Source organism: Mustela putorius, unplaced genomic scaffold, assembly GCF_011764305.1.
Source record: "Mustela putorius furo isolate JIRA1106 unplaced genomic scaffold, ASM1176430v1.1 tig00003875_pilon_pilon_pilon, whole genome shotgun sequence".
Taxonomy (NCBI): domain Eukaryota; kingdom Metazoa; phylum Chordata; class Mammalia; order Carnivora; family Mustelidae; genus Mustela; species Mustela putorius.
Window position 1 is genome coordinate 6,082,755 of NW_025422026.1, and position 27,169 is coordinate 6,109,923.

Consider the following 27,169-nt stretch of genomic DNA (forward strand, 5'->3'; position numbering starts at 1 on the left):
TGGTAAGGAAGAAGTACGACTGTCACTATTGGCAGATGACACAATACCATATAGAGAAAACCCTAAATATTCCATCAAAAAGCTACTAGAACTGATAAATAAATTCAGTAAAGTTGCAAGACATTAGTATGCAGAAAAGTTACTTTTTTTTTTTTTTTTTTTAAGAGGCAGGCAGAGAGGCAGGTAGAAAGAGAGGGGGAAGCAGGCTCCCTGCCCAGCAGAGAGCCCAATGTGGGGCTCGATGCCAGGACCCTGGGATCATGACCTGAGCCAAAGGCAGAGGCTTTAACCCATTGAGCCACCCAGGCGCCCCAGAAATGTTACATTTCTACACACGAGTAATGAAGTAGCAGAAAGAAAAAGAAAACAGGAGCACCTCGGGGGTTCAGTCAGTTAAGCCTCTGCCTTTGGCTCAAGTCCTGATCCCAGGGTCCTGGGATCAAGCCCTGCTTTGGGCTCCCAGCTCAGCGAGGAGCCTGCTTTTCCCTTTCCCTCTGCCCCTGCTCGTGGGCTCTCTCTCTCACTCAATCTCCCAAATAAATAAATAAAATCTTATAAAGTATAAAAAATTAGAAAAAAAAAATCCCATTTGTAATTCTACCAAAAAGAATAAAATACCCAGGAATAAACTTAACCAAGGAGGTAAAAGACATGTATGATGAGTACTATAAAACACTGATGAAAAAAAATAGAAGATGGCACAAATAATTGGAAAGCTATATCACGCTCATGTATTGGAAGATTTAATATTGTTAAAATGTCCATACCATCCAAAGCAACCTACACATTCAATACAATCTCTATCAAAATACCAACAGCATTTTTCACAGACCTAGAACAAATAATATTAAAATTTGTATGAAACCACGAAAGACCCCAATTAGCCAGAACAATCTTCTCAATTTCCAGATTTCAAGAGCTACTACAAAGCTGTAGTAATCAAAACAGTATCGTACTAGCACAAAAACAGACTTAGATCAATAGAACACAACAGAAAGTCCAGAAATAAACCACCCTTATATGACCAATCTACAACATAGGAGGTAAGAATATGCAATGGCAAAGACAGTAACTTCAGCAAATGGTGCTGGGAAAACTGAACAGCTACATGTGGAAGAATGAAACTGAACCACTTTCTTACACCATACACAAAAATAAAATGGATTAGAGACCTAAATGTGAGACCTGAAACCATAAAAATCCTAGAAGAGAGCACAGGCAATAACTTCTTCGACACCAGCCTTAGCAACTTCTTTTTTAAATATGTCTCCTCAGACAAGGAAAACGAAAGCAAACAAATTGCTGGACTACACCAAAATATAAAAAGTCTCTGCACAGCATAGGAAACCAACGAAACGACCTACTGAGTGGGAGAAGATATTTGTAAATGACATATCCCATCAGGGGTTACTATCCAAAATAAGAACTTGGGCAAGTCAACGCCAAAAAATAATCCAATTAAATGGGCAGGAGACCTAAAACAGACATTGCTCCAAGGACATCCAGATGGCCAAGAGACACCTGAAAAGATGTTCAACACCACTTATCATCAGGGAAATGAAAATAAAAACTACAATGGGCTATCACATCACAGCTGTCAGAATGGCTAAAATCAAGAAACAAGTGTTGGCGAGGATATGGATAAAAGGGTAGCCCGGGCACTGTTGGTGGAATACAGGCTGATGCAACCACTGGGGTAAACAGTATGAAGGTGCCTTAAAAAATTCAAGAATAGAATGATCATACAGGGACGCCTGGGTGGCTCAGTTGGTTAAGCGGCTGCCTTCGGCTCAGGTCATGATCCCAGCGTCCTGGGATCGAGTCCCACATCGGGCTCCTTGCTTGGCGGGGAGCCTGCTTCTCCCTCTGCCTCTGCCTGCCACTCTGTCTGCCTGTGTTTGCTCTCGCTTCTCTCTCTATGACAAATAAATAAATAAAATCTTTAAAAAAAAAAAAAAAAAAGAATGATCATACAATTCAGTAATTCCACTACTGAGTATTTACCCAAAGAAAATGAAACCACTAATTCAAAAAGATACAAGCACCCCTGTGTTTACTCCAGCTTTACAGAGAGCCAAGATGTGGAAGCCATCCAAGTGTCCACTGACAGATGGAAATAACTGTGGTATATATGCAATAGAGTATTACTCAATCATAAAAAAAGAATAAGATCTTGGTATCTGTGAGGACATCAATGGTCCTGGAGGGCATTTTGCTAAATGAAGTTAAGTCAGAGAAAGACAAATACCATATGGTTTCATTTACATGTTGAATCTAAAAAACCAAAACAAAAACTCCAGACTCTTAAATACATGGAACTGGTGGTTTGCCTGAGGGGAGGTGGGTGAGGGATGGGTGAAATAGATAAAGGAAACTAATTTTCTTTCTTTTTTTCCCCAAAGATTTTATTTATTTATTTGACAGAGAGAGACACAGCAAGAGAGGGAACACAAGCAGAGAGAGGGAGAAGCAGGCTTCCCACTGAGCAGAGAGCCCGATGTGGCGCTCGATCCCAGGACCCCAGGATCATGACCTGAGCTGCAGACAGACGCTTAATGACTGAGCCACCCAGGAACCCTGGGAATTAATTTTCAATTATAAAATAAATAGATCAGGGCACCTGGGTGGCTCAGTGGGTCGAGCCTCTGCCTTCCGCTCACGTCATGATCTCAGGGTCCTGGGATCGAGCCCCACATTGGGCTCTTTGCTTGTCAGGGAGCCTGCTTCCCCCTCTCTCTCTGTCTGCCTCTCTGCCTGCTTGTGATCTCTCTCTCTCTGTCAAATAAATAAATAAAATCTTAAAAAATAAAAAATAAAATAAATAAATCAAACAAATGAATAGTAATGCACTCCACCGAGCAAAAGCTGAATGCACATTATTCTCAAGCGTACACAGACCATTTTCCATTAACAGAACAAATGGTAGAGCATAAAATGAGTCTCAGTAAACAAGATTAAAATACAAGGTTTGTTTTCCAGCCACAATGGAACGAAATTAAAAATTAACAACAACAGGGCCGTCTGGGTCGCACAGTGTGTTAAGCCTCTGCCTTCGGCTCGGGTCATGATCCCATGGTCCTGGGATCGAGCCCCGCATCAGGCTCTCTGCTCAGCAGGGAGACTGCTTCCTTCCCTCTCTCTGTCTGCCTCTCTGCCTACTTGTGATTTCTGTCTGTCAAATAAATAAATAAAATCTTAAAAAAAAAAATTAACAACAGCAGGAAATTTGGGAAACTCACAAGTACAGGGAGGTTAACACATTCTTAAATAACCAATGGGTCAAAGAAGAAATCACAAGAGAAATCAGAAAATATTTTGAGATAATGAAAACAAAATACACCCAGACTTAGAGGATACAGTTAAAGCAGTGCTTTGAAGGGAATTTGCACCTGTAACGCTTATATTAAAAAAAAAAGGAAGATCTCAAATCAGTAGCCTAAACTTAAGCTTAAAAGCTCAAAAAGATCAAACTAACACCAAAGCAAATAGAAGGAAGGAAATGATAAAGACTGCATAGGAAACCAATGAAATCAAGAATTAAAAACAACATTTAAAAAAATCAATTAAAACTAAAAGTTAGTTCTTTGAAAAGATCATTAAATTGACAAACCTATAACTAGACTGACCAAGAAGAGAAAAAACCCAGCCTCCCACTGGGAAAGTCAGGGGAAAGGGAGTGACTGCTAATGGAATGTGGTTTCTTTCTAGAGTGATTAAAAATGATCCGCAATTCATGATGATGGTTGCATAACTTTGGGACTCTAACCAACACAGGTGAATCATATTTAATTACTAAAAGAACAAAAAAAGCAAAAAGTAAAACAAACAAACAAAAACATCCAAAAGAACTGAAAACAACTGGTCACTATCCTTCCTTTCTTTTTCATTGGGTTTGTAAACTAGATGTTTGTTTGTGGGGTGGACTGGGCAGACACCAGGATTAAGTCTTCATGCAGGCTTGGAGGGAGAGAGACCCCAAGGGGAAGACTGATGGTAACCACAGAGAGGAAAACAGAAGATCAGTGAGCTTCTCCAAGAGTTGGGAGGCTGCTTTGGATACAAGAGCCCCCTTTCTCTTGGCTACCCTAAAATATAGTACCTTTGGTCCTTTTGCCATTGTCAAGTTTACACTCCAGACCTTCCACTGCAGACACGGAGTGGCTTCTAGGCAACCCTCGCTTTGCCGATCTCTTTGAAGGAGAAATCAATTCCTGGTTGAAGAGGTTTCTTCGAACTTTGGTCACTTCTGAAAGCATCAAAAAAAAAAAAAAAAAAAAAAAAAAAAGAAAGAAAAGAAAAGCAACATTTACTAATATTCACATTTACTAATAGATTTCCTTAAATATTATACTCACATGATACAAACTATTACCCTTACAAATTCAGTTTATTTATTTATTTGTTCATTTGTCAGAGATAGCACAAGCAGGGCAAGCAGCAGGTGCAGGGAGAGGCAGGCTCCCAGCTGAGCAGAGAGCCTGATGTGGGACTGGATCCCAGGACCTTGGGATCATGACCTGAGCCCAAGGCAGAGGCTTAATCAACTGAGCCACCCAGGCGCCCCACAAATTCCATTTAAATCCAACTTTTGAGAAACATAAGTAAGGCCCAAATCACTTGAGGCCGTCCTCATTGTAAAATGGACACAATCCTTAAGAGGTTGGCTAATGTAGACCAGAGTCCTTTTACTAAATACCATTACTATGATGATTTTCCTCACTTTTGACTACTTTGTATTCTGCTCAGCTCCAAGGAGAGGAACTGTTCCTTTCAATTCCACAAATCTCATTCTTCCTCTTATATTTTACATATTTGCTGGGCTATGCTCTTCCTGACTCCAGGGCATGAGAACTGTGTGACCATTCAGACTCAAAGTTAGGAGAAACAGGGACGCCTGGGTGGCTCAGTTGGTTGGACAACTGCCTTCAGCTCAGGTCATGATCCCGGAGTCCCGGGATCGAGTCCCACATAGGGCTCCCAGTTCCACGGGGAGTCTGCTTCTCTCTCTGACCTTCTCCTCGCTCATGTTCTCTCTCACTCTCTCTCTCTCAAATAAATAAATAAAATCTTATAAAAAAAAAAAATTTAGGAGAAACAGCTCCTAACAAAGCTAGCAGGACGTCTTCTACTAGTCTGAAGCAAGATGTCCCAGAGGCGGCTACTGAAAAACTCACGAAGGATAAACTCCTCTTAGAGCAGGTCATTTAAATACAAACCAGGGGCACCTGGGTGGCTCAGTGGGTTAAACCTCCGCCTTTGGCTCAGGTCATGATCTCAGGGTCCTGGGATCGAGCCCCATATTCGGGCTCTCTGCTCAGCGGGTAGCCTGCTTCCCCTCTAGCTCTCTGCCTGCCTCTGTGCCTACTTGTGATCTCTGTCAGATTTAAAAAACAAACAAACAAAAATCTTTTAAATAAATAAAATAAAAAAATAAATACAAACCAAATTAACCCTGACCCACAAGCTGGGAGGAGCCCTGATATTTACCACCCACTGGTGACCGACATTACTGTTAAGGACACCAAAAACACCCAAGTTTCAAAAAAAATACCTGAAATGGATTTAGGACCTGACAGCCAAGTTTGATTTGTTCCTTTGTTTTCCTGAGGTTTTAAAAGTTTAATAGTGACAAAAAGCTTCGAAGAATAACATATTACACATAGACTCAACACTAAAATCCATCAGCCATCAAAATTTGATTTTCTCCCTGCACCTCTCTATGTTTACACAATTTTTTCCCTCACCGAAGTTGCACAGTAAGGTGAGGACATCCCAACCCGTTAGTTCCCTGCACTTCGGTGCACATCAAGGACAGGGCACCCAGCATACTATCCATCTTCCCATTTCTCTCGTGGTCTCAGCAATACCCCTTACCACACCCCCCACACCGGCCCATGAAAGTTACGATGGAAGCAGGGATCACGTGGTGCACTCGGTGGTCACGTCAAGTGCTTTCACCCAAACCAGTTTATCACCGCTTCTTTTCTTTCTTGTGGCTTTCACAGTAATGGTGTATTTAAGAAAGATTTCCGACCAGCGATTTTGCAGAATGCAGTGTTTTGAGACCATGTGAATATCTTATTCTCCTAGCATCGGACATTTGGACGTATTTCATTAAGCAACAATTACACAAAATTCTCATTTACAACTGTATGCAGCTGCTAATATACATGCCATTAAGCTGGGTTCGTCATGTTAGTGAAGAAATGCATTGCAAGAGCCCGGCGTACCTTGTACTGGATCTTTCAGCGGAAGTGGAGGCTGCTGAAGAGGACAAGAGCTCTCCTGGAAGAGGAAGAAACCAACGTTCATTTAAAAGAATAAAAATTCCACGTGAAATCCTCTGACCCTTGCAGTTCCACTTGTAGGAATACTTATAAAATGCACAAAAACAGATATAGGTTCTAAGGACACAGAAGCCTGCATTATAATACAAAATAAGAAACATCCTCAGTATCCATAGTGAGGGGTGCCTGGCTGGCTCAGTAGGTTAAGCTTCTGCCTTCGGCTCAGGTCATGATCCCAGGGTCCTGGGATCGAGTCCCGCATCGGGCTCCCTGCCCAGCTGGAAGCCTGATTCTTCCTCTGCCTCTGCCTCCTCCTCCCCTGCTTGTGTCCAATCTCTCTGACAAATAAATAAATAAAACTTTAAAAAAATATATCCATAGAGTGAAACAAATTTTGATACATCTATCCAAAGCAGACATGAAAACATCAGAAAGACCTCTAGAAATAGAGAAGGAAGGAAGGCCTATCTGTAGGTACACAGAAACAAGTCAATGATGGGGAAAAAGAAAAAAACAAACAGAATGAGTACAACAGGTTTGTACAACTGTTTGTAATGTGTATGTGTGTGTGTAACAGATAATGAAGACATCTTTGATGTGTGCTATTGGTATATATAGAAAAGGGCCTAGAACAGACAAAACAGTCATCAAGGATTCCTTCTGAAGAATGAATGGAGGAAGGGGCAACTGAGTGGCTCAGTCGATGAGCACCAGACCCTTGATTTCGGCTCAAGCCACTTTCTGAGGGTTTTGAGATTCTCAGGGTTGTGAGATTGGGCCCCTGCGGCAGGCTCCACGCTCAGCGGAATCTGCTCAAGATTCTCCCTCACCTGCTCTTCTCTCCCTGCCCAAAATAAGTAAAATCTTAAATTAAAAAAAATAATAATGGAGAAGAGACACTTAAGGGTAAAGCCATATAAACCAGAGGAGGACTACACACTTTAGGACTTCACTGATCTATTCACTACTCAATAGTCTAAAAATCTAGATGCATCTAAACAACAGAATTGTTTTTAAAGCTTTTCTTTCCAATTATGCCAATATATTTTTTTAAAAAATGAACTACCACATACAGCCTGACTTAAGGAGTCCTAGAAGGAGTGCAAATCATTGTAACATCTAGAGAGAAAGGAGGTCTGACACCTTTGTTGCCATCCACTTCTGGATTTTCTATGATTTCTGATCCGGATTCCAAGGTACACAAGATTTGCATCTTTTTTCAAGGCATACTAAGGATGTGAAAACACCACTAACTTTTTTTTTTTTTAATAATTTTTTAAAAGATTTTTATTTATTTACTTGACAGAGATTACAAGTAGGCAGAGAGGCAGGCAGAGAGAGAGGAAGGGAAGCAGGCTCCTCGCCGAGCAGGGAGCCTGATGCGGGGCTCAATCCCAGGACCCTGGGATCATGACCTGAGCTGAAGGCAGAGGCTTTAACCCACTGAGCCACCCAGGCCCCCCAAGGGTAAAATGGTTTATCTTTAACAACTCTGTAGTTCTTCAGTTGTTAGATTCCAGTTGAATACTCATTTATAAAACCCTCTCGTTTTATTTCTGTATCCCCCAGGGTCCCACTCCCTCAAAGTAGAGGCACTCCCCTTCAAGCTTATTTATTGTATCAACTCGTGCTAGAAGGAATGGATCTGGTGGCACTATCTCCTGTCCCTTGGAAAAAACTTACGTTTTTTGTAGCTCTCTTGGACACTTTGGGGATCTCAATTTGTCGAAGATTCTGGGAAACCTCTGCAATGCTTTTATGTCTTATTAATGCGTTTTTCCTTTTAAAAATAGAAACAAACAGGCATTACACATTGAACAGAGGTTATGAGTAAACTAGAAAAGAATCAGAGTTGAAAATAATACACTAATTAATAAAAGTCAGTTATCTTGCCATTGGTTTGAATTTGCAGCAAAACACAGCAACCTCACAATTTCCAAAAGTTAACTACTATTAGTCCAACTAGTTACGAACAATAGGGAGCATCAAGGAAAACAAAGTCACCAAAGCCGGAAGCTTATCTCAGCTCCTGGAGACCCTACGTGGACAAACAAGGGCACTGTGGACTACATCATCAATCCTGCATATTCGCTGGATAAAATACAGGACGCCAGATGCTGCACGTTAGGAAGGCCTATAGATGGCTTCTGGGATTCAGACAGAAGGACAACTAGTAATTCAACAAATTCTACACCAAGACAACTGCCCTCTGTCCGACCTACAACAAAGCACGTAATTCCTTCAACTCCTTGAGCTCCTACCTTCTTTTCTTAGCTGATCTGGTGCGAAGCTCTTCTAGCTGGTCAGACTCAGTGCCACCACACACTGACCTATGAGCACTTGATGGAAGAGGCTCAGAGAGAAGGGGTGATATGTTTTCTTGTGTCACGGAGTCATCACTGAAAAAATCTAGAGGAAGGACACCAGCCAGCTTCTGAGGAATCATAAACCCCAGGCTGTCATAAAGATTTCCAAGTGTCTTCGGGATGGAGTCAATATACCTGTGGAAGAGATTGGTTAACTGTGCGACGATCACCATTCCGCCCTCTCTGTTCCACCCCGCATCCAGCAGGACACACAGTCCTTAGAATTCCGTAATTCTCACATAATACCAACCACATGCAGTTCCTGGTAAGACAGTTCTAAAGTTAGTAGTCATCAAACTCACAATCCCAAGATTTCCTCGAGAAACTTTGCTAGGTATGCCGAATCCTCAGTCAAACACACCGTGCGCAGCAAGCCTGTCACCTGAAGAACATAACTGAAAATGACCACGTGCCTCCTGCAGGGAAGTGGAGTGGAGAGCTCATCTCCGGCGGTGCTGGGCTATATACTTGCCTCCTTCACCACCTGCTCCATCTCTGCGGTGCTTTCGTGGATGGACGGGCACTGCAGACACAGCTCCAAACGAAGAAACACCTGAAGCTGGCACCTTGACAGAATGAAATACTTGAGTCAGGGGCGCCTGGGTGGCTCAGTGGGTTAAGCCTCTACCTTCGGCTCAGGTCATGATCTCAGGGTCCTGGGATCAAGCCCCGCATCGGGCTCTCTGCTCAGCAGGGAGCCTGCTTTGCCCTTTTCTCTGCCTACTTGTGATCTCTCTCTGTCTATCAAATAAATAAATTTAAAAAAAAAGAAATGCTTGGGTCATATCCATCCTGAGTGCCATTTAACTACATGCTCCCTCCTTAAGCAAAGATCCATTTACAGAAGAACTGACAACCGAAAAGGAGAAGAGACATTGCTTTTAAATAGGGTAGCTCAGACTGCACATCACAACATCGTGGAGAATCAGCCTCTAGGAGAAAGTGGCAATCTAGTTTGTATTTATTTATCAATCAGTCAATCAATCCATTTTAAGTGGATCCAAGCAAATCTTGGAGCTGTTCTGGAGTGATATAAATAAATAAATAAATAAATAACACCCCTCCCCACACACACACATACATACATATATAAAGTAAATATATCAAGGTAATAACTTACTCTCTGACTTTATCTTCATCCAATTTTTCCCCTAGATTCTGTCGAAGACTTTTGCTAGTTTTTAAGAGGCTATTTTTCACTTGATCCACGCAGTTCATCTGAAAAAACAAAATCATTACATAGGAGACTACTGAGTTATATATTATTTCTAATTTATTTCACAGCTGATTAATGTCCTAAGAAGGGAAGTACATTCCCTTACAAATTGCCCCCTTATTTCATTTGAATGAAAAACAGTGAAATGAATGTGCGGGGTGCCTGGTGGCTCAGTCAGTTGAGTGTCATCTTGTTTTCAGCTTAAGTCATGATCAAGTGCGATCAAGCCCCCCATTGGACTCTGCACTTGATGCAATCTCCTTGAGATTCCCTCTTTCCCTCTGCTTACATGTTCTATTTTAAATAAAGTCTTAAAAAAAGAATGTTCTTTCTCCTTATCTTCAAAAGGAACATGGTAAAGTATTTGAGAGCAAGGGAACATGGATACAAGCCTGCATATCTGACCTTTAAAAAAAAAAAAAAGATTCCTTAGGGGTGGAGGGGTACCTGGCTGGCTCAGTCAGTATAGCATCTAACTCTTGATCTCAGGGTTATGAGCTCAAGCACCACGTTGGGCGTGGAGCCTACAATCAATCAATCAAATTAAATACATACACACATACATACATATATAAATAAGGACCATAAGCAACTCCTGTCCACTTGAGAGGAGCCTGGCTTTTACCACTAACCATGAATAAAGACAATGACAGCATGGTCTAAACCAGTGACTGGCAACACTCCCTGCGCATAAGAATCATCTAGCAAGCTTTTTATAAGTACATATACCCAGGAACAAGCCTCAGTTGGCCTTGAGGAAGCCAGGCATCAGCATTTTTTAAAAAACGTTCCGGGTGAATCTGGGTAAGAACCACCAGCTTAATTCATGCAGCTCGGGACAGAGATTTCATTAGAAAAGAAGTACGTGTAATTTCCACTACCCTCACTTGGCCTATTTCCTGAGTTTCTGCCTTACCAGTTCACCATGTCCACCTTCCAAGGTCTGGAATTACGTTCACCCCTTTGCTTATCTTACCTGTGAATCACACACCACGGAACAGTCATTTCCCAACACATATGGCCAAACCTGCCAATAAGAATCCAACCACCCCATACTCTCTTACTTCTAATTCCTTGGTGCCTTTGGATTTTAGGAATGCTTTAATGGTTGAGATCATATTCTGAGCGCATGAATGCAACGTCTTTTCTCCTGTGGCCACAGTCTTTTGGTAATTTTCATGTATGTAAGACAGGAGCTCCTCTTCTGTTTTAAAATCTATGAAAAAAAAAATCAAATTTATCATCACATTTAGCTGAAGTCATTGTATTAAGTCAGTGGTCAACTGGGAATTTTTGCCTCCCAGGGGACATGTGACTGTGTTTGGGTTGCCAGCCTGGTGGGGATCTAGTGGGCAGAGGCCAGGGATGCTGCTAAAAATCCTACAGCACAAAGGACAGCCCCTACAAGAGATTATCCCACCCAAAATGTCAATAGTGTGGAGGATTAGAAACTGCAGAGATGGTTATTTTAAGGCTTTGCAAGTCAAATGTGCATGTTATAAATTTAAGGATAACCATTATGGGAAAAGAAAAAAAAAAAAACTATAGGGGTGCCTGGCTGGCTCAGTCAGTGGAGCATGGAACTCTAGATCTCAGGGTTGTGAGTTCGAGCCCCACGTTGGGTGTAGAGACTACTTAAAAATAAAATCTTAAAAAAGCAAAACAGGGGCACCTGGGTAGCTCAGTTGTTAAGCTCAGGTCATGATCCTGGCTGGAGTCCTGGGATTGAACCCCACATCAGGCTCCCTGCTCAGCAGGGAGCCCGCTTCTCCCTCTCCCACTCCCCCTGCTTGTGTTCCCCTTTCTGTCTCTTCTTTCTCTGTCAAATAAATAAAATCTAAAAAAACCCCAAAAAACAAAAAAGCAAAACCAAACAAAACTATGTAACCTCAAAACTTTGCAGAAAGGAAAAAGAGGAATAAACAGAACTTGATTAATCTCAAAGTCTGCTAGCAAGGAAAAAATAAAAACTATAGAAAGCACAAAATAAGACACTAAAAAACCTCGAAGCTTATCAGTAATTATAAACATTTATTTTACAAATGTGCTTGCTCAGTAAAAGAAACTATCAGATTGGATTAAAAAATTCCCTCACATTACAGATGTCAGAAAATATTTAGAATTAAGTATCAATGAAAACAGAATATGACAAACTTGTATAATGCAGTTAAACTTAAAGGAAAATTCATAGACTTAAATAATCCCTTAAAGAAAAAAAAATAGGGGCACCTGGGTGGCTCAGTCAGTTAACTGTCTGCTTTTGGCTCTGGTCCTGGGATCAAGCCCCATATTGGGCTCCCCGCTCAGCAGGAAGCGTTTTCTCCCTCTGCCCTTCACCCTGTTCATGTTCATGCTCTCTCTCTGCACCCCCGACAATAAATAAAATCTTTTATAAATAAATAAATAAATAAATAAATAAATAAATAAATAAATACAAGCCAGGGGCGCCTGGGTGGCTCAGTGGGTTAAGCCTCTGCCTCTGGCTTAGGTCATGATCTCTGGGTCCTGGGATCGAACCTGCTTCCCCCTCTCTCTCTGCCTGCTGCTCTGCCTACTTGTGATCTCTTTCTCTTTGTGTCAAATAAATAAATAAAATCTTTAAAAAATAATAATAATAAAATAAAATAAAAACCAATCAGCTAAGGGTCCAACACAAGAAATAACATGAGAGTAAACCCCAAAAGTAGAGGCAATAAGAAAGATAGGAACAAAAATGAATAGGAAGAAAAAAAAAAAAGAAATGAGAGATCAACTGAAACAAAACAATGATTCTCTGAAAAACCAAATCCAGAAACCTATAGTAAGTGTGAGCCATTTTAAACGGAAGAAAGCATGAAAAAGCAACATTAGAATGAAAAAATCTAGAGCAGAAATTTAAAACACTAGGAAGAGGTAAGGTTGAAGTTCATTTTCTCCATAAAGATACCCATTTGTTCCCATACCATTTGTTGAAAAGATTATCCTTTGCCCACTGAATTACTGGGACACCTTTGTCAAAAAGCTGTGTGCCACTGTCGGGCAGGTTTATCTCTGCTCAGAATCTAGTCTAGAAACTGTTAATAGCATATGGTCTTGAATGCTGTTAATTTTGCTCTCTCTTGAATGAAACATCCACATTCTTGAATACTTTTACTAGCTCATTAAAGACATTCTGTCTCATTCAGACTGATGATCATCTATGAATCTAACATGCCACAGGCCCAAAAACAAAACAAAAAACAAAAAACAAACAAACAAAAAAAACACCCTTCAAGGAGCAGAATTTATTTATTTATTTCAGAATACTCAAAAGAAATCAAAGGTGACATCATGCAGTTATTGCCCAAAGTCCCTAAGCTATCTTTACAGCTCTACCACAGGACTGGCTCTAAATGTGCCCTGAGAAGGAGAAACCTACTGCAATTCTATCCCTTCTTTAGAAAAGAAAGAAAGAATGGCAAAATTAGTATTACTGGACGAAATTCTTCTGCCCAACTCTGAAAGACCTCAATACCCTAGATCGCTCCCAAAGCTTTCCCCTTCCCTTTCTTCCTCCATGCAGAAAGCTTCTTTAACCACTTGTCGTATGGCTGTGCCATAGCCCTTCTTGTGACTTTGCTTAGGCCATTCCCCCATCTAGCATGCCCTCTCTTACTGTGCTGCCATCTCAACTATGCTCGCCCCTCAGCATCCAGCCTGGGCTCCTCCTGGCTCCCAAGAAGCCTCCTCAGCCTATTCTGGCCCAAGGCTGCCCTCCCTGTTCTCCGCTCCTCACATGTCTTTAGTTCCCTGATGAGCAAGTCCTTCCTGTTGGAGATTCCTGGCTCTCTTGTGTATTAGGCTGCCTCAGTTCATTGTGTATTTTATATATGTGTGTGTGCGCATCTGCATATATGAACTATTATCATCTTTGTGGTTGCATCATAATCTGAGACCAGGACATGATCTTCTTTTTATTGTGTTCCCCATAACACACTTTGAGGAATGCAGCCGATGTCTGATAAATGTTCTTTAATTGAGGGATAGAATTAAGAATAAGAATCTGAGGGTATTAAAGAGTCAACCTGGCCTTAGACACCAAAAGGCTATGGAACTGAGGAATACCTTTAGGCTTAGAGCTTCGTAGTGTCCTTCCTCGGTTTTCCCATTTATCTGCTGTCCTCCCACTGGCTGCCCTTGGGACGCTCTTCTCCCCGGCCGCCTCTGGACCACTGTCGGGACACAGTTTCTGCGCCTTCACGTTCAGCCTCGCCACGTTCAGCATCTTCAGGGAGCGGCACATGGTGCTCATCTTCCGCCGCACGGGAGTCCGAGGGACCCCTCCTTCCAAGACAACAGCGTGCAGAGAAAAGGAAAATAGCTTTCACTTCTGGCAATTTAGGAACCACTTTAAGATGAAGCATTCTGTGAGAGTAGAAAGCATAGCCCATTGGTGGTTCGTGCATCTCTCTGCCTCCAGCCCAGAGTAGAGAGAGAGCTCTTCTTTAAACTGAAGTTTAGGAATGAAACATCGCAAAAAACTGGCCTTTTTAGAAAGGCCAATGCCAGACCCATTTGGTGTTCCCCGATGGTCAGAGTTGCGACGTAACTCTCCTGAAAGCTACTCTCTCCCACTTTTTGGTACAGTAACTTGTTCCTGACAACTTATTCTAAGGAAGGCACTCCAAGAATAAACCATCTGCATCATGTACACTCTAGTATTTATAATGATGAAAACTGAAAATCTCTTGGACAACGTAAGATTTTTGTAAATTTTGTGAAATGATGAGGCAGAATAGTAACTGAAAAGGCAAGGAAGCAGATAGGTATTTATAAGCAGCACACAAAGCTGGATTTGGAGTTCTGTCGTAACTAAGAATGGAAACGGTTTATTAAGAAAGTAGGATTGTGGGCGATTTTTAAACATCACTTTTGTAATTAATGTCATCTTTTTCAAATTTGGAATAGAAGAACCTGTCCTTCTCTCATTCAGTTACCATTTCAACCTCATTTTAGGGAAAGTTAATCTTTTAAAACATACATGCTCAAACAAGACTGCCTCAAGAAACAGTTGGTGTGCTTACGTTTCTTTTTGCTGTCTTCCTGATTGGACACAGCGGATTCTTCCCGAGACTTCCTCTGGTAGAGCCTGGACAGGCAACACGTTAACTCACTTTCAGTTTTGGAAGACTCTTCCTTATCAGATGAGGCAGCATGTAGTAATCTGTGAACAAAACAAGAGGTCTAGGATAAAGCTGAAATTCTGGTATTTCCAAAACGCTTTAACAACAAAATTCACTATCCTTTTATTTTATTTTTTTTTTAAAGATTTTATTTATTTATTTGACAGAGAGAGAGATCACAAATAGGCAGAGAGACAGACAGAGAGAGAGATGAGGAGAAGCAGGCTCCCTGCTGAGCAGAGAGCCCCATGCGGGACTCGATCCCAGGCCCCTGGGATCATGACCTGAGCCGAAGGTAGAGGCTTAACCCACTGAGCCACCCAGGCGCCCCTCACTATCCTTTTAAAAGCTAATCAAAAGATGTCTGCACAAGAAGGCTTCAAAAATATTTTTTGCTTGGAAGGGAAAATATCCCTCTCTTCTCACAATTTAAACACTTATACCAGAAGATAGGAGAGAAACATGCAGTATACCCCCTACACACCCCCACAGCTCTCAGAAGAAACCAACCCATGCAACAGACTTAATAATCACACTTGTAGACTCCATAACTGTGACACAATAAATGTGTGTTGTTTAAGCCCCTCAAAAAAACACAAAACAAAAAAACACACAAAAAAAAATCCACTCAGGAACGGAAGCTACCTATTCACAAAACCATTAATCATGACACACAGGACTGACTTACTACCAAGGTTCTTCACGTCCTAGGGTATATGCAGGCAACTATCCCTTAGTTATTTTTTACTCAGTGTCAATAAGTGTAAGACGGTGTAACAGAACATTGTCACAGTGACCCCTAAATCATTCTTTCACATCGTAGTAAACTGATCTGGGATTGTGAGAAGGGGATGAAGCAGGCCGGAGGGGATGATCACGTGTCCAGTGCTCTTCTGCCTAGGTCTACGTGTCAGTCACTAAGCAAACTAAGAACATGGCAACACTTTCAAAATGCATTACTTGTATTTCACTGTCCTCCATTATGTGGTATTATCTGATTTAAAGTAGGAGGAGGTTATGGCGATGGGCGTTGAATCTGCTGGGGGGTCTCAGCTTCACACACATAGCACATCTGAAGCAGACGATTTCTCCGCAAGTGTGTGGGATATCCTTTCACTGAGGGGAGGGTTTGTTTTTCTGTTAATTTAGAACCTATGAACCTTTCAAATACACAGTAGAGAAAGCATTATTAACTATGTACATCCCAGCAAGATTAAATGTTTGCTAATATTTTACCCTATCTACTTCAGATTTTTAAAAAAATAATTTATGGCTCCCCGCTGAGCAGAGAGCCTGATGTGGGGCTCGATCCCAGGACCCTGAGACTATGACCTGAGCCGAAGGCAGAGGCTTTAACCCACTGAGCCACCCAGGCGCCCTTACTTCATATTTTTTTAATGAAATTAAGCATTATAGACACAAAAAAGCCCACTCTATCTTTTCCCATCCCTTCCTTCCAGAGGTATTCCTAGACCTGTGTTTATTTATAGAGACAAACGTATGTATGGAAACCAACATAAGTTGCTATTTATACATTCTAAGTTTTTAAAAATATCATACATCACACCCATCCCTCTGTACTTTTTTGTCTGAAAGCAACATATTTTTCATGAGCATATAAGTAGTTCTTGCTTACTCAGTTTCACTACTCTGTAATATTCCCTTGTATAATTATACCACAGTTCGTTTCTCCATTTCCCCAGAGACACAGATGATTCTTTCCACTTTTTCACTTTTAATGACTGGCAGTGAGCAATTGAGTGTAGCTCTCACGTTTGTGCAAACTTCTCTAATGCAGACACGTGTAAGTGCAATTGCTGGTGGTTAAGTTTCTGCTTTACTAGGAATACAATCTGCTCTCTGAAATGGTTGTAACCATTTATAATTCTATCGTCTAAAGTGTTCTCATTTTTCCTCGTGCTAGATCGGATTTACTGACCTAGGACAATCTACTGGTACAAAATAGAATCTTGCAGGTTTTTTCTTATTGTGGTTTTCATTTCCATTTGAGCATCATTTTTTTTTTTTTAAAGTAAGCTCTAAGCCCAATGTGGAGCTTGAACTCGGAACCCCAAGATCAAGAGTCACCTACTCCCCAGACTGAGCTGGCCAGGTGTCCCAGCTGTTTCATAGCTTTTCAAATTACTGCTCTGTTGGATTTCACTGCGTGAATTGCTTGGTTGCATTCTTTGCCCAACTGCTTGTCTTTTCCTTGTTGAAAAGGAGCTCTGTACTAATTTGGATACTAGTTCTTTGCTAGTTATATGGATTATAGCCACCCAGGCCTATCACTAGTCCTTTACATCATACAGAAAATTTTAAATTATAGTCATCTATTTTCCTTCATGGTTTGAATGCTTGAGGTTTTATGCAAAAAGATCCATTCCCAGCCTCAACTACTCATTTTCCCTTCTTACAATTTTTATTTATTTATTTGTTTGTTTATTTTACAGGGGAAAGCACGAACACGGTCCCCCACTACCACAAATTATGCAGTCAAGTTTCCCACATTTGCAGAAATCGCAGGGGTCAGCACATCTGGAGTGCAATGGATAAGCCTTGCCCTGGGAAAACCACCTTCGTGATCACGGTATCTCCCCTGCCAGGTAAGTATCCTTCTTATAATTTTACTTATTTTTATTTTTTTAAAATTTTTTTAAGATTTTATTTATTTATTTGACAGGGACACAACGAGAGAGGGAACACAAGCAGGGAGAGTGAGGGTCAGAGAAGCAGGCTTCTTGATGAGCAGGGAGCCTGATGCAGGGTTTGATCCCAGGACCCTGGGATCATGACCTAAACGGAAGGCAGACACTTAATGACTGAGCCACCCAGGTGCCCCCTTCTTAAAATTTTAAAGCTTTACTTTTCACACTTGTTTTTAAAATTTTATTAGGAATTTATCGTTGTGTATGCTGTGAAGTAGAAATCTAATTTTAATCTTTTCTTCTTCTAGAGAGCCAATGGTCACACCACCATTTACTGAACAGTCTGTTCTTTTCCAGATTTAAAATTCTGCCTCTGTCATATGCGGGGCTCCCATACAGGTGCGGGTCATTTTGGGGGCACTTTACTGTTGCATGGGTCTCTCTGTCAAATCATTGCACGCATCCCACGCTGCCTTACTCACTAGAGCTTTATGGTAAACACTGCTTTCTTATAGGGGAAAGTGCACCTGTTCCGTCTTAGCCCTTTTGAGCTGTGCCATGTTCATGAATCAGAAAACTCGTTATTATGTCAATTCTTCCCAGACTGACCTACAGACTCAATGCACTGTTGGTGAAAAATCCCAGCACCTTTTCCTGGTGGAAATTAACAGACTGATTCCATAATTTACATGGAAATGCAAAGGATCTAGAATAGTCAAAACAATTCTGAAAATAAAGCAAACAAAGTTGAGGGGACTAAGACAACCTGATTTCAGTACTCGCGACAATGTGATATTAACACACTGTCCAGACCAGGTTCTTTTCAGAAATAGACCTAGATGATGGTGGCCAACTGATTTCAACAAAGCTGCCACAGTAACTCAGTGAGAAGAAGATTATCTTTTAACAAATGGTGCTCGAACAACTGGTTATCTCTATGGCAAAAATAAACCTTAGCTTTACCTCTTAATACTAATTTGAATTTCTTCTATATCTCTTACATTTTTTTTTTCTCTTTTTAGGATTTCTTTACTTGAGAGAGAGAAAGAGAGCAAGAGAGAGTGAGGGCGGGGGCACAAACAGAGGCAGAGAGAGACTCTCAAGCAGACTCCCTGCTGAGCACAGAGCCTGACACAGGGCTCAATCCCAAGACCCTGAGAACATGACCTGAGCCGAAACTAAGAACTGTAGGCTATACTGAGCCCTGGGCGCCCCTCTTTTACATTTCTAATGTAGTTTGTCTGGGTGGCTCAGCTGATTAGGCGTCTACTTTTGGCTCAGGTCATGATCTCAGGATCCTGGGATCAAGCCCCAAATCAGGTTCCCTGCCCAGTAGGGAGCCTGCTTTCCCCCCTCCCTCTGCCTGCCACTCCCCCTGCTTATGCTCTATCTCACATAAATAAAATATTATTTAAAAAAAAAAAAACGGGTTTTGCTATAGATAATTCTATTTTATTTGGCTTCTCAAAGAATCACTTTATGTTTGTTGATTTCTATTGTTTTTTTTTTTTCCTGTGATTCATGTTTGTTCTTCTCTTTTATTATTGTCTTATTTTGGGGGTTTACTCCCTTGTGTTACTTACTGTACTGGACCCTTAATTAACTGTTTTTTAGCTCTTCTTCCTTAAAAGATAAGTTCTATGAATCTTCCTTGAAGTATACTTAGCTGCATTAACCAAATGTTACTTTTCATTTTTACTGAGCTTTAATACTAAATATTTTCTGACTTCCATAATGAGTGCATTTTTATTTTTTCCAATTTTTTTTTTAAACATGGCAAAATATATATGCCATGAAAATAACATCCTAACCACTTTTGAGTACAAAATTCAGGGGTATTAAGTTGATTTATAATTAAGCTACCATCAATCACCTCCATCCATCTCCAGAACTCTCTTTATCTTGTAAAACTGAAACTCTATGACCATTTGAAAATGTTCTCCATTGGGGCACCTGGGTGGCTCAGTGGGTTAAGGCCTCTGCCTTCAGCTCAGGTCATGATCCCAGGGTCCTGGGATCGAGCCTCTGCAGAGAGCCTGCTTCCTCCTCTCTCTCTGCCTATCTCCCTGACTACCTGTGATCTCTGTCTGTCAAATAAATAAATAAAATCTTTAAAAAAAAATGCTCTCCATTTTCACATAGTTTTTAATATTATGAAACTATACTAAGAAAATGTGGTATGTCACACAAACCAACCCATATGTAGAGAGAAGTGAGAGCTGATTTCATCAGTCAATATCCAGAGAAATAAAAAAGGTTTACCCAAATGACTCCATCAAACTTGAACTGGCACCACTAAGGTTAGAGCTAGGAAACCACTTCTCCACAACAGCCGCATTCCAGGGACTGGTGCGGCCAAGTTCCTGCTGGGCCCACTCTGGAACAGGAGCAGCTACGGGGTCAGGAGCAGCGATGGGAGAGGACGGAAAGAAAGAGAGGCATTAGGCCCAAAGTGGAAGCACTTGCCCCTCCCTTGAACAGGTGGCCCAGGACACACAAAGTCACATCATTAACAACATTCCTTCGTCCACATCACCAATTCCAATGGGCCTATGCGGTCTATGAAAAATGCTACCCAGCAATGTACAAACGTAGGCTAACTCACAGCTCCTCAAACGCACCCTTCTCAGAGTCTTGGTGCTTGAGTTGCCTCTATCAGCAATGTTCTTCCTGTATTTGCAACCCTCCCACCCCTTACATTCCCCATTCCTTTTTTCCTGCTTTATTACAATGGCACTTATCTCTTTCAAACATACTATGCAACCTCCTTATTTATTGTCTTGTGTCCCTTGACTAGACAGTATACTAAGAACAGAGACTTCTATTTTGTTCTCTGACACATTGCCATTACTTAGTACAGCGCCTGCCACAGCAGCCACTCAATCAATCTGTGGAATAAATATCAAATTGATTATATTTCTATCCACCTAGCAAAAATAAGGTTTGTACTGTGTTAGTAACAATTCAACAAACAGCAAGGTAGACAGAATCACAATAGTTTTATATATAGTCTTCATTAAATATACTAATACAAGGTTCACCTTATACCTTTAATTTCAAAGCAGTTTCACAGAAGTGCTTTAGGATTTCTATAAATAATACTGATTTAAATTGCCTGAAGCATTGTAACTTGCTTTTATCTGTTTTATAATATATACTGGGGTTCACAAACAGCACAGTGAAAAAAATTCTGACAGTGGAAAAAACTATAAACCCACTGCCCGGGAGTATGCTAGTTATTGGTTCAGAAGCTTACCGCAGGTAACAGGATCTTCAAGTGAATTGTGAACCTGATTTAAGACACTATCCATAACATCAGAAAAAAGGGAAGCTGTATCCTGGGGGCTCTCTGCCACAGCTGTTTGGAGAAAAGGTCTTTGAAATTCAGCCTCCTCAGTGCGGAACACGGTGAGAATTGTAGCATTGGTGGCGAGGGGGGAAATAACTCCCGTGATGGGGGGCCAGCCTTCACCAAGGTCCACACTGGCAACCTACGTCAGAAGTTCTAATTAGTTGAGAAGAATGTTGTCCTATGGCTAAAGCAGAATGTAGCTTACTAAAAGACAGATTGATAATTTCTCTTGATGATTATTATTAGAAAAGTGAGAACTGTGGAAAAGACAGGCTGGACGGGTATAAGTGCTAGAATTGAATTCAGTGACCATATTACCTTAATCTCTCAATTTACAAATAAGAAAAAGCTAAGGTTCCCAGGAATATTTACTACGCACTTACGATGAGATTATAACTCACTGAGTCCTCAAAACTAAGGACCTCACAACATTACTCTGAGGTAAAAATGATTATTATCTCTCTTTTACAGAGGAGGAATTAAGGCTGAGAAATAAGTAACCTGCTTAAGGTCACCCAGGTACTAAGAGGCAGAAGGCAAGAGCACATGAATTCGAAACCCATGCTCTTAACCCAATACTATGACTTAAGGGATTTATTCAGATTACACGGTTGGGCAGCAGAGCTGAGACCCAATTCAGACTGCCTGACTCCCGACCCAGTGCTCTATCAGAACAGACAACTCTTAGAAGACCAGTTCAGAGACTAGAGAGCTTTTCTTTAAGTGTCTCACAATGAGCTCCAGAAGATGGAAGCTTTCTGAGGTAACAAAGACAAAACACAAAGTAAGGTAAGAAATTTGCTCGTCGTTTAAAAATAACCATCACCTTTCAACAAAATCTGGATAAATATGTATTTTTCAGAAGACATTTCTAAGTTTGTGTAACTACTGAACACTATTACATCTAATGTTACAGTGCAGGGCTTTTAAAAAATGATATTGATTATATAGAGTTAATAAATATGTAACAGGAAGCTTACAAAATAACTAGAAACCAGACATTACTTCACCGCCCTAAACTAATACTTGCATTCCATTCGGCCTGCTGCCTTTTTTCCCCATGTGACTATAATTTAACTTAATTGGGATCAAGGTACATGCAGTTTTATAAACTGTTTCGTCACTAAGGGGCACTGTCATGATGCTACACGTGTCACTGAAACCACGCCGTGTAGAACATTCCTCGGCACTTCGTAAACACACTAATTTCACCTCACCAGTGTGGTTTTGGATAAGAAGGACTGAGCATGCGCCAGGTACCTACCAGGTGTAACTCTTCAGCAGCCAGCCTGCTTACCAGCTGCTGGAATAACACCCTCTGAGTTGACCTGTTCTCCGGACTTTGTAGCATCCAGCTCTCAGTGCCCAAAGTGCTGCTCGCTGGCAGAGACCACTGGCTTGCCGTGCCTTTGAGAAAAATTCTGACTGGTTTCTGGAAATGTCTCTGATGCATGGCCAGGGGCTCTAGGGTGACTGTCCATGTTTCTTGAGTCTCTTTGCCTATTAGAGATAAGGAATATTAAAATTCTAATGTAGTCGTTACTAAAAATAGATTTAATAGCAAGAAGAAAAAAAATGAGATTGTCAGTGTGGTACTGGTACTATCCCTTCAAGGTTCATCCCACTGCCGACAGGCTAGCAGAGCGAGTAGGTTTCGTTCTATAGGAAGAGTTACATATGAATAGAATCACAAGGGTCCAAATGAATGTTGCCTGAGAAAGTATTCAGGCAATACTCGAGACAACATAGCTTAAATCCATAAAATAGAGTATATCACATCATAGGAGAATGTTGAATTCTAAAGATTATGTATGACAAAACTACTCTTGGGGCGCCTGGATGGCTCAGTGGGTTGAGCCTCTGCCTTCGCCTCAGGTCATGATCTCAGGGTCCTGGGATCGAGACCTGCATCGGGCTCTTGGCTCAGTGGGGATCCTGCTTTCCCCTCTCTCTATGGGTACCTCTCTGCCTACTTGTGATGAATCAAATAAATAAAATATTTTTTAAAAAATTACTCTTGAAATTTCCTAAAACTGTATACAATGTATGTAACATAGTTTTATGTATACATCTCTACAGAGTAGGACTTCTGTGTGGATATGGGATTCAGATGTGAGATTCACTATACAGCAGATCATGCAGTAAACTTCTGAAAAGTCTAACATGCTGGCCCTTCCCGGTAAAAAGCATCATTTTCAGAGGCTGGTCACTGATTTGTTATTTCTTCTCTCAATCATTGCTTCCCTATGGCCTTCCATTTATCAGTTTCTTCTATGGGGCGGGAAATCTTCCCGCCCCTTTGCGTGGGCACCTGAACAGTATTATCCTTCTTTTCAACAGCTGGGAAATTCTTTAAAAATCACTCAGTATTCTTTTTAAAGGGGAGCTGGCAGTTACCCGGCGCCTGTGTTTAACACTTCCCTGTGCTACCTGATTCTACACAGACACCTTTTTTTTTTTTTTTTTAAAGATTTTATTTATTTATTTGAGAAAAAGAGAGAGTGAGAGAGCACGAGAGGGGAGAAGGTCAGAGGGAGAAGCAGACTCCCCATGGAGCTGGGAGCCTGATGCGGGACTCGATCCTGGACTCCAGGATCATGACCTGAGCCGAAGTCACCCAACCGACTGAGCCACCCAGGTGCTCTGCACAGACACCTTTTAATTACAAGCATTAATCGAGTGCCTAGGCTGTTGGAAAATCGAAAGAGAAAAGCACAGGCTTGCCTGAAAGAAATCAACGTACCTGAGACCATAACGCTCCCCAAGAGAGTATTTGCTTACCTTCAACAGGGAGAAATAATGTTCCTTCCATCCGTGGGAAGGAGGCTTCATAGGCAGAATTATAGAGCAAACAGTTCAAAGTGGCATCAGGTGGCAGAGCTGAAATCCAGGAAGACGGGGCAGAGTCACTCGCCAGCTTTTTTTCACCACCACGCAGCATTTCCCCGGCTTTAGTACAGTCCTGGCTGAAAGTTTCGGATGGTAAGATCGTGCCGCCAACAACGTGGAGCAATTCACACACGGCCCAGTACCCGAGGTGGTCCGGGGAGTCCCACAACTAAAGCAAAATGACAAAGAAACGCAGGGGGCTATAAATGAAGCATCCATAAATCAAGTTTGACGGGAGTGGGAGAAAGTAAAGCTGACATCTACATTAAAGGATCAAATTATTCGATTACTCTATTTATTAAGACACAAACCAATGGCCAATATCTTGTCACCATGCAGCCTGCTCTCACCACAGCCCTCGTCATCTCTTGCCTGGACTCACTGCACAGCCTCTCCCTCCTGGGTCTGGCCTCTCATGTTGCTCTCAGCATTCTCCCAGATCATGGATCTGATCGTGCTACTTCTCTAAAAGCTTTCAAGCCTTTCCGCTGCCTCCGTGGTAGAGCAAGTCCTGGGCTTAGCCCAGCCCTAAGCAACCTTTCCAAACACATTATCTTTCCCTCGCCCACTGCTACCTTCCAGGCACACTGAACCATCCACTGTTTCCTGAATACGCTGTATTTTATCTTCCATGCTTTGGTTCATTCTGTTTCCAGTGCTTTCCCCCTTCTTCTCCAACTAGGGTAATCTAGCTCAAATTCTGCTTTCTCTGTAAAAGCCAGCCTTTATTTCTTCACATAAACAACTGTTCATTCAACCTTCTTTTAACAAACTTTTATGGAGCAACCTTTATATGCTATGGATTAGTAAGACTTGGTCTCTGTCTTCTAGAATCTTAAAGTTGGGGGTAGAGTGAGTAAAACCACAGTAACATGAAATATTTAACTTGGCATCACAGTATAACATGACAATATTCAAATAGTATAGGAACATGACAGAAGAGCGCCTACCCCAAAATAGTTACCCTGCTGGTTTGCTTACTCCACAGGACTTAACAATTGTAGATCATAAATTGCTATGGAATGTCTTGCTGGTCATCTCCAGACTTCATATACTCAAGTTCAAAAAGGGCCATAAGAGTACCCAAGGTCACAACAAAGCAAGGACTAGTCCAAGAACCAAGAATTATCTTGGAGAGTGCTATTAAAATGAGGGTCATGACCCTTTGGCAGCCTTGGATGGATCCTATGATGGATCAACTGACTGGCTCATGATCAGCATCAAAAAAAAAACAGAACAGAGTGAGAGAGCCCTGTGGGGAAGGGGTGCAAAACAAACAAACAAACAAACAACAACAAAAAAACCCCAGAATAGAAAATATCAGAGCACAAGAGAAAATATCTCATATAGTGAAGATAAACAATATATTATAAAATTTTTGTTCCAGTTATGCATGCCAGCTTGGAAATTAATCAATTAATATTTGCTGTTACCATCTATATGTCCATACCCATGTTCACCGCTACGGGGAGAATGGTAAGCTAGTTCATATACCATAGATCCTGATTAAGATTTTCTGCCAAAGGGAAACCAAAAATTTTTTGAAATTGTTAGATATTCTGGCTAGAGGACAACTAGGGGGGTAAAAAAAAACTGCTTATCAATTGAGACGTAAAGCTTTTTATTTTTTATTTTTTTTTAAAGAGTTTATTTATTTATTTATTTATGAGAGCTAGAGGGAGAGAGTGAGAGAGAGGCAGAGACAGAAGCAGGCTCCCTGAGAAGCAGGGAGCCCAGTGCGGGACTTAATCCCAGGACTCTGGGATCATAATCTGAGCCAAAGGCGGATGTTTAACCATCTGAGCCACCCAGGTGCCTGAAAGGTAAAGCTTTAATAAGAGTTGAAAAAAACATCAACTTTTGATGAAAATATAAGCATGATTAAAAAAACACAATCACAAAAAAAACCAACACCCACAATCACTATGTAGAGTACGGTTACATTTTTCATTTTTATGCATGTAACAGATTAAGTGAGAGACAAGTTTTAGTGATAATTTCAAATCTGGAGATTTATAAACGTCCACAAGACTATAAATTCAGGGGCACTTGCTTGGCTCGGTCACTAGAGCATGGGACTCTTGATATCGGGGTTAAATTCGAGTTTTACATTGGGTGTAGAGATTTGTAGAGATTACTTAAAAAAATAATAATAAATCTTGGGGGAAAAAAGACTATAAACTCCACAAGAGCAGGAACTACATCTGTCTGGTTCACTAATGGTACACCCAGCACCCAGCAGATATGGAATATGTACGTGCTAAATAAATCAGAGGTACAAAGTCAAAAGCACGCCGGTGGTTTCCTGCGCTCCCTTCTATCCTGCAAGAGTTCTGTGCTTGGATCCCTCTCCCCAAGTCTGTGGGTCCAGGTTCTGTTTCTTCCGCGCTTCTGTCCCTCAGACTATCAGCTCCGCAAGACAGGACCTCTCCTTCCCTTCTCTCTACCCCTGTAGTGAGAGTTCTCCAGGGACTAACCTAAACTCCCTTTTGTCTCCACAGTGTGGTGGGGAAGAGGCTTTTTGAACAGGAAAAGATGAATCTTCACCAGGAAAAAAAAATTCCAGAGAAGCTTGTTTGATGGGCATTTTCTTAGGGTAAACAACATAGCAGATGTGAGAAGGGAAACCTCAGAGAAAACCCATCCCCCAGATGGTAGAATGTCAGAACTGGAAGAGATTTTTAAAAAGACACCGGCAATCTACTTATTGAAATGCTGTTCCAAAAAGAAAAAAAAGGAGAAGACTCTCCAAGCCCCATCTGCTAAGATTTATTTCTAGCCAGTATTTGATATAATTCCAGAATAAAGTCTTTGGTGTGATTTGGTATCCATTACCCTAAATCACGCAGTTATGTGTTGTGTACTATGTCCAACACATGATTTGCTGCCTTAACAAATTTTAAGTTCTAGGATTCCATTTTCTCCACCAAAGGCCCTTAAACAACTTTGTTCTTTCTTTTTCTCTGACAAGCCACTGCTGCCTTATTTTGCATTTACCATGTCTTTTTTGGGCTTTGTATGTGAAAGCACATTAGAGATTTTAATTTTTTTTAAAAACATTTTATTTATTTGACAGACAGAGAGCACAAGTAGGCAGAGAGGCAGAGAGAGAGGGGGAAGCAGGCTCCCTCCTGAGCAGAGAGCCTGATGTGGGGCTCGATCCCAGGACCCTGGGATCATGACCTGAGCTGAAAGCAGAGGCTTAACCCACTGAGCCACCCAGGTGTCCCAGGAAATTTTAACGTTTATCATTAAGTACTTGCTCATTTT

At 41.3% G+C, this 27,169-nt stretch overlaps 1 protein-coding gene and 1 non-coding gene across 3 annotated transcripts in view; both read right to left on the reverse strand.

The window, feature by feature from the left end:
* Positions 1–27,169, reverse strand: part of TICRR (TOPBP1 interacting checkpoint and replication regulator) — a 43,165-nt gene that overhangs the window by 13,902 nt on the left and 2,094 nt on the right. For both annotated transcript variants that reach the window (XM_004763751.3, XM_004763750.3), the window contains exons 2-15: positions 23,792–24,068; positions 22,275–22,510; positions 20,915–21,149; positions 19,921–20,050; positions 14,912–15,051; positions 13,953–14,171; positions 10,934–11,085; positions 9,774–9,871; positions 9,126–9,219; positions 8,956–9,035; positions 8,549–8,788; positions 7,971–8,067; positions 6,231–6,285; positions 4,100–4,246 (exon numbers count right to left, since the gene is read on the reverse strand). In XM_004763751.3, the coding sequence (XP_004763808.1) occupies positions 4,100–4,246; positions 6,231–6,285; positions 7,971–8,067; positions 8,549–8,788; positions 8,956–9,035; positions 9,126–9,219; positions 9,774–9,871; positions 10,934–11,085; positions 13,953–14,171; positions 14,912–15,051; positions 19,921–20,050; positions 20,915–21,149; positions 22,275–22,510; positions 23,792–24,068 (2,200 nt within the window). The remainder of the gene's footprint in view (positions 1–4,099; positions 4,247–6,230; positions 6,286–7,970; positions 8,068–8,548; positions 8,789–8,955; positions 9,036–9,125; positions 9,220–9,773; positions 9,872–10,933; positions 11,086–13,952; positions 14,172–14,911; positions 15,052–19,920; positions 20,051–20,914; positions 21,150–22,274; positions 22,511–23,791; positions 24,069–27,169) is intronic.
* LOC123388142 lies at positions 17,461–17,624 on the reverse strand. The gene has a single exon (XR_006602701.1). It is a non-coding gene; the product is annotated as a U1 spliceosomal RNA (small nuclear RNA).